The sequence below is a fragment of the Phocoena phocoena genome, chromosome 21, assembly GCF_963924675.1.
Source record: "Phocoena phocoena chromosome 21, mPhoPho1.1, whole genome shotgun sequence".
Taxonomy (NCBI): Eukaryota; Metazoa; Chordata; class Mammalia; order Artiodactyla; family Phocoenidae; genus Phocoena; species Phocoena phocoena.
The window spans coordinates 17,120,291-17,127,660 of NC_089239.1; the positions used below are offsets into that span (position 1 = coordinate 17,120,291).

The 7,370-nt window shown below is 41.1% G+C and overlaps 1 protein-coding gene across 1 annotated transcript in view; it reads right to left on the minus strand.

The window, feature by feature from the left end:
- SGCZ (sarcoglycan zeta) overlaps positions 1 to 7,038 on the minus strand; it is an 887,168-nt gene extending 880,130 nt beyond the window's left edge. Inside the window, exon 1 of the mRNA XM_065899871.1 lies at positions 6,897 to 7,038. Coding sequence (XP_065755943.1) covers positions 6,897 to 6,935 — 39 coding nt within the window. The 5' untranslated portion in view covers positions 6,936 to 7,038. The remainder of the gene's footprint in view (positions 1 to 6,896) is intronic.
- Between the last annotated feature and the right edge of the window lie 332 nt (positions 7,039 to 7,370).

Genomic DNA, 7,370 nt, shown 5'->3' on the forward strand with positions numbered 1-7,370 from the left:
TGAATTCATGATTTATCTATCACTTTCTCTTAGGTTTTATCCACAACCATCAACCAACAGTAATTTGACCCAAAGTAACTGATTAGGAATGAGAATATTAGTAAAAAAAAAATGAAATAACAATTCTTCTGTAACAAGAATAAATACTCTAAGTATGGCTCAAATGCTGTCACTTTTCTTTGAAACAAGAATATTAGAGAAATTCAGTGAAAAATATCTACCATAAAAAGTTCTACAAACATCCTGGAATTCTAGCCTACATATAAGAGCATAGTATTTGGATATAGAGAGCATAGATTTGAGTTCTTATTCCATTTTTTATTCACCCTGTGATCTTAGGCATTTTACTTGATTTTTCTGAGTCTCCATTTTGGTACCCTTAAATGAGAATATAATATTCAACAGACAAATTTACTACGATGTTCAAATGAGGCTATATTTGGGGAATAAAAAAAGCCATATTAACTTTATTTATCAATTTGAAAATGATTTTCTCCCAGGAGGGCACAAAAATGTCATTCTCAAAAAAGTATTCAGAGCCCTAGACTCGCAGACTTGGAAGATAGAGATCAACTGGTCCTGAGGTTTTTACTTTGTGTTCCTCAGTCTTTACAGTTCTAGGCAATGTCCTGGGGTCAAGTGCAGGGGCAAAGGGGAAGTTAGACAGAGCCCCCAACCTCTCCTGCCCCCACCAGAACTGCTCCCCTTTTATTGGTATTAGATATTGCACTTGTTTAGAAAATTCTGTTTGAACAGCTTCTTTAGCTGTGGCTAAAAATGATTACAACAAAACCCAGGAACCAAATCCAATTCCTACCTTGCAATACCACCATCACCTGAGAAACCTATGATACACCCAAGGGGCCACCTCTGGTTGATGGCAAAGCCAGAGTTTAAACAAGGTCTTCTAAGTACTCCTTCAACAAGATCTGTGCCCTTCCCACCATGCCAATCAATCCCCTTAAAGGTTACAAGGTGTTAGATTTGGAGTGAGAGATTTAGTACGTTGGGTTGTTTCTGACTTCCAAATGCCACTGAACTCCATTTTGGTGTGGAGTGATTGTTTCAATTAATATCTAAGGCTGAAGCTTCAGCTCCTGTTTCACTGATGGGCATTGCCATGGCAATTAAAGCTCTTCTGGCTAGATAATGAAATCCTTTTTTTAAAAAAGATTTCTAATCTCAACTTGGCATAGACCACTCTAGATAACCTATTTAATTCCAACAAAGCAGTATAAATGTTCTAAGATCGGATAAGGGCTTACAATATTTTTCAGTCAATCTACAAAAATATAATTTAGGAGTATCAAAAAAACTCTCAAGACACTAGCACAGTCTTTAATTTTTAGGATGGGAGTCTCTGTAATTCTCTTGGAGGGATGGTAATCCTTAAGTTTGTTCATTCTGTGGTTGGCCTAGAAGTCTCTAAAAAGTTTCACTGAGGATGTAAGATTACCTCACGCTTCTAAACATTTGCCAAGAAAAAGAAGAGACAGAGTAAAATAAAAACTTAGATGTTAGTATGTTAAAATCTGTACTTGTATAAAATGAGGTAGCTCACTTTTAGTCACATAGAGATTTAGAAGCTAAGAATTTTGTCACAAATCAAGCACCATTCTAAACAATTAAACTTAAAAACCTGTATTTTGACACAAAACATTTATTCATTTATACAGTTACCTATTTAAATGCATATACTCAAACACTTCACAGAGATTTGAACAAAAGTACATGGTCATTTTCCTTAAGAACTTAAAGTTGTAAGCTCTGCTAAATCGTATTTTAGCTGAAATTCCAATACAGTACGAGAAACACCTCATTAAATATTATATAAAAGGGCAAGCCCCCAAAGACGCATGCTGATTTATTGTCTTACAGCATGAAGCCATCTTGTGTAGCTATGATTTTGAGTTCATAAATCCTAAAATATTCTTTTTTACTGGGCCTTCAAAATTTGATGTATTTTCAATTGGTAAAGTCTGGAGATCAGCAAAACTATAATAGCCAGTACAGAGACTGGAATATACACTTAGTGATGACAGCGGCCCACTGAATATGTCTACAATTATCATTTGCACAACTTCCCTCAAAGGTATTTTTCTTAATTCTCTTTCCACTTATATCAAAAGTGTTCCCTCATCCCTCCTAGCCATATAAAAAAATGAATGTCTCCCTCGGGCTACTTGAAGTTTACCTTAACTTCAGTGAAACAAGTCTACACTCTGCATACAAAGAAATTAAGGTTAACTGTTTCTCCATCTTTGTGACTGGTCCCTGTTATCAAAAGAGAATTGGAACTCGACCTGGATGGACAAAAGTTATAATCATTTAGATGTGAAAGAGGTCAAATAATTCAGTACTCACAATTATGTTTCCTTATTCTAAGCCAAGAAATGAATATATAAGGCAGGTTGCTAAAAATATGATGTTTGTTGGAGAGTACTATTTTTCACTATGGAATGACTAACAAAAAAATACCACCTACTTACACTCATCACAAAGCCTCCTACACTGCAGTAAGCCGACTTTCCTGGGCTGAGTGGTTTATTGATGAAGCAAAAAAAAAAAAAAAAAAAAACATTTTTAGAATTCTTCTAAGTGCCAACTCTCTTATTTGATTGAAATTGTAGAAGAATGTACTATGAGACTTGGTTTTAGACCTCAGCATTTTTCAATCAACCACTTGTTTAAACGCCTATGCATTCTTTGGCTAGATTATCATTTCTCACCCGTGTACTTTCTTAATGACCCAGTTGTATTATTCAGGGAAGCTTTTACCTTGCAAGTTTCAAGCTCTTGGTAAATGGAATTTTATTTAAATGAAAGAGATGAAATTAAACAACAGTGACTGAACTATATTTAATTAACTCAAACAAGTACAATTATATTTATTGAAAAGTTGTCTCATGCACCTCAGGATTAACTATGTAGTTTATAACTATATAGTTTATAATTTTGTACCTTAATTGATAATTAAGAAAATATTCCAGAAGCATACTGTTTATGTTCTACATGTAATGGAAAGATTCCATTTTAACTTTTAACTTCTAGCTAATCATCCCATTTCCTTTAGTGGGAACAGTCCTGACAAATAAATAAATAACAGCTGGTATAATACTGCAAAAATTGTACTATACTCCTGATGTGTTTTATGTTTTTGATCTCAAAGCAAATTACAGTTATCCACAAATATACACTTAGCATCTGAAAGCATAATTTCTTGATTGCTAAATACAAGTGAATGAAAACATATTTCAAAAGCTAAGTAAAAGAATCGCCGAAGACATATGTGTTACTTAAACATACCATTTACTCAGCCTAATATCTCTTACAAATAAACACTACAAAAAGCAAATGTATAAGTGCCAGCTCTACAAATTAGTGGCATTCTGTGATCCAGTGCCTAAGATATGTAGTTTAAAAGAGGGCAACCCCAGAGCTAAAATAAAAGCTAAAGTTATTCTTTTAAATATCAACTACTAAGAGTACTCTGTAACTCAGAGATATTCCAGGACAGAGGGTACTTTCCTTAATATCAATATTCATTAGCACTCACATTTCCAAAACAGTCACCCATCTGCTGAGTTGTCTGATGTTGTTTCTTCTTGAAAACAAACACCAGGGCAAAATCCAGAGTAAAGTTATACATTTATTGGAGGAAGAAACAGATAGAGATCAAAGGGAAAAGAAAGACCAGAATTCTTTGAATGAGAACTCTCTCCCTTCACCACTGATCTGTTTCATCAGGCACGTGTGTGCAGAAGAGAAGATGAAACATGCTTGTCTTCATTAGCAAGTTTTATACAAATAACTATATGTTAGTTTCCCACCAGTAAATCTTTTAATATGCAGATTAAATTTAGTTTTATGATAATGACAGCAATAGCTTAACATTTAATTATTGAAGCTTACCTTCAGTTTAGAAACTTGCAAAAGGTAATACTATTTACTAAACAGCAGTTTTAAAGATCCATATCCACACATGCAGCATAGCAAAAATATATATATACTTTGTTAAAAATCTCATAAAGAGAAAATAGTCTGGCACATAGATGAAGAATTAGCAGAATCTTCCTTTAATGATCTAAAACTAAGCTAAATGGAATTCTTATAGTATTATGTACATTTATTTATCCATCAAATCCCAGTGAACACTGTTTTTCTTGTCATGTATTTAAAGCATCTCAGAAACTAAAGTACTTATGCAAATCTGTCTTAAAGTGAGCATCCTTGGAGCATCCTTGGATCACAGGAAGAAAAGCCAAAAAGCAAATAATGTCAAAAATAAGTATCCCCAGCTTTTTTCTCCCCTCTCTCCACATGAGGGACTCTTCAGCAAGAAGCCACCAGAAAATAACTTCAACTGGAATGGTCTAGAAAACCCAAGCCAATGGATTCTGCTGATAAGAGGAAATCCAGACAAGTTTTTCCACATGTAGTGCACCCATTTCTGCAAAGTGTATATATTCCAGAGTGTAAGTGTTTTAAAGCCTCCTTGTTCCAGGAGTGTAGTCAAAAACATGACAACACAAATTTTATTTCTCAAACTGGAGGATCTCAATGTTTTCTAGTAAGGTTTGACTACCTTTCCTCTCTTGCCAGTTTTGACTTTCCACAGCATTGTGGCCCTCACATAATTTTTCAGCACCCTCAACAAATCTTTGCCTCTGACATTCCTTCATTTCTTCCCCGTAGGTCATTGCCCAAATGTTCCCTTACACACAAGCTCTTCCAGTTTCTACTGAGTCTAGCACATTCTGGCTGTGAGAAGCCCTGAGTGAATGTAAGCTGGGATCTTCTACTAAACTGACAGAAGTTTCCACCGTGGGTTTGCTCTTTCACTGATTTAAAAAATTTAGTGATGCCAGGGTTCAGAGGGGGATAAGCTGGTAGGAAACTAATGGAATATCAGGGAAAGTGATCACCCCAAATCATTTTTCCCTTCCATTTCCCATGAGCAAAAGCTTATCTCTGTACCATATTCTATTTTTAACAAAAAAATAATCTGGATACTCTGCTTCTGCACGAAATGTACATCACAAATGTTGTTCATGTACCTCGCTCCCAAGAGACTGGGATGCTTGGGAAAAGGCAGCAAGAGATCCTTTCAAAAACAAAGGCATTGCGTCCTACCTTAGTATACGGATAATAGGAGACCTCTTTTCCAGGCCAAGGTCTACGGATGGTGACCTTGGCCGTAACACAAAAACTTATTGTTCCCCAACTTTAACTAGGGCAACAAATATGTCACCTCCCTATTTGCTTTTTCCAACAAACCCCGAGTCTTAAATGAAGGAGTGTCTTAGTTCTTCTGATTATCTTCCTCCACCCCACCTTCAACTACAGTGGGTGGCAGGGCCAATTCTCTCTCTGTGCCTCCTTTCCCTAATATGCAATTTAGAGCACCAGGAGATTTGGGGTGCACGTTCCAGGAGAACCGGGCTCCTGGGTGGGCAAGCTCATGCGCTGTGGCCAGGGCAGAGAGCAGGCTGCAGACGAGAGGCTTTTGCCCTCTACGGGGGATTTCTCCGGCTCTTTCCTCTTACTGGGCAAACCCATTTTCCTGACATTTCTGGGAAAACCTCTGCTAGTGAAGTTTCCCCAGTTGGTGAGGATGCGTCTGAAAGTCCTCACCTGAACACAGAGTCCATCTGAACTGATCTCTAGTGTCAAATAATCCCCTGAAGCAATGGAGTAGAGGGTAGAAAATGCCTGCGGGTAAAGAAGAGGGAAGAATAAAAAGAAAGGATGCTCCCAAGCACTGCCCCCTTTCCTGTTTTCTCATTTACAGTGAGCGGGACATTTAAATGATTTTGTGGTTTGCTGATGTTTTTAAAAAAATTTTTTAATGGGCACTGAAGCGGTGCTCATCGCTTTTTTAAAGCCGTGCCCACAGACAGAGGGGCATACTGTCAGCCTGAACGCGCCTGCCAGCCAACCCCTCTCTGTGGAGCCGGGGACCCGGGAGGGAGAGGGTGCCTTGAGAGGACCCAGCGGAGTGGTGGGGGCAGAGTGGGTTCCGCGCGGGTCAGGACAGCTCCTTCTCCGACAGTGGGAAGGATGCACAGAATCTCCCTGGGTACCGCTTCCCGCCCCACTCCTTTCAGCCCAGATCCACTCCCGCCTCCCCGGCCCCTCCCCACTCCCCCAGGCCCGCTCTGCGCTGGGTGCTCAGGGCAGGCACGTTCGCTGCGCTCGCGTCCCCCGGGCCAGCGGGGGAACCTCTCCAGTCCCTTCGATTGCAGCGGGTCCCCCCACTGCACACGAGTTCGCGCCCAGGGCCATGCAACTGTGGCTGAGACCGTGTCAGTGCTCGGGGGAGAAAGGGGTCTCATGAAGAGCCGGAATGATAACGAGCCGTCGCTGCAGACGCCTCTGTACTGAGAATTTCTGAGCGGAAAGAGGCTGTCCCCGTGTCGGGCCAGGCGACAAGCAGCTCGGAGCGGGAAGAGGAGGCAAAGTGGCCGCGCAGCTCGGGCAACTTTGCTGGGCAACCAGGCGACAGCGGGCAGCGACTGTGCCGCCCGCCGCCTCCGTTTCCCGGGCGAGGTTAACGGGCACGCGGCGCCGGGTCTGGAACCCAAAGTGCTGCTGTAACTGACGAGGGGAGGACAGGATGGCTGTTGCCGGGAGGAGCAGGCAGCGGGGCGGGGTGGGAGGGGGATCTGGCCCGAGAGTGCACGCCGAACTCCAGAAAGCCGCCCTCCATGCTCGTCCTCGGGCCTAGGAGGGGCGCCCGGGTACACTTCACCCCAAATGCCCACTCGCCGTCCCACGGGGCCACCAACTATTCCAGCAGCGCAAGGAAGAGGCAGAGAAAAAAGACAGACAGGAGAGCAAGAGAGCAGGCGAGGGCCAGGAAGGAAGGAACGACGCCAGCCCCGAACATCACGTACCTTGAGTTCCTCAATGTCCAGGTTTGTTGATCTGTCCATGAAGCGAAACTAAAGGAAGTGAAGAGAGACCGGGCAAGTTGTACCAAAAAACAGTCAGTCTTTTAGTTTCCAGCCTAAACTCAGCTTTATCCTCCTCCAAGCCCTGGCAGCATCTCTCAGTCTCATTCTCCGTGATCACGCCGCCTCCGCCGGTTAAAAATAATAAAAATAAATAAATAATAATTATAATTCACTTTGTTTTACTTCCTCAAAGATTTAGTGACAGGTGATCTTTACCGCGGTGCAACACAGCTCAGTGGAATCAAGCGGGGGGCGCGAAGGGGGGCGGGGGAAAATCCACTCTAAGATTTTTTCTTCTTCTGCAATAAGCTTAGAAACCAGCGAATTGCTGCATCCCAAGAAAAAAAGCTGCTTCCCTGGACAGCATCATGCGGCAAATTTCAAGCAAATGTGTTCAAACTGAACAGAAGTATA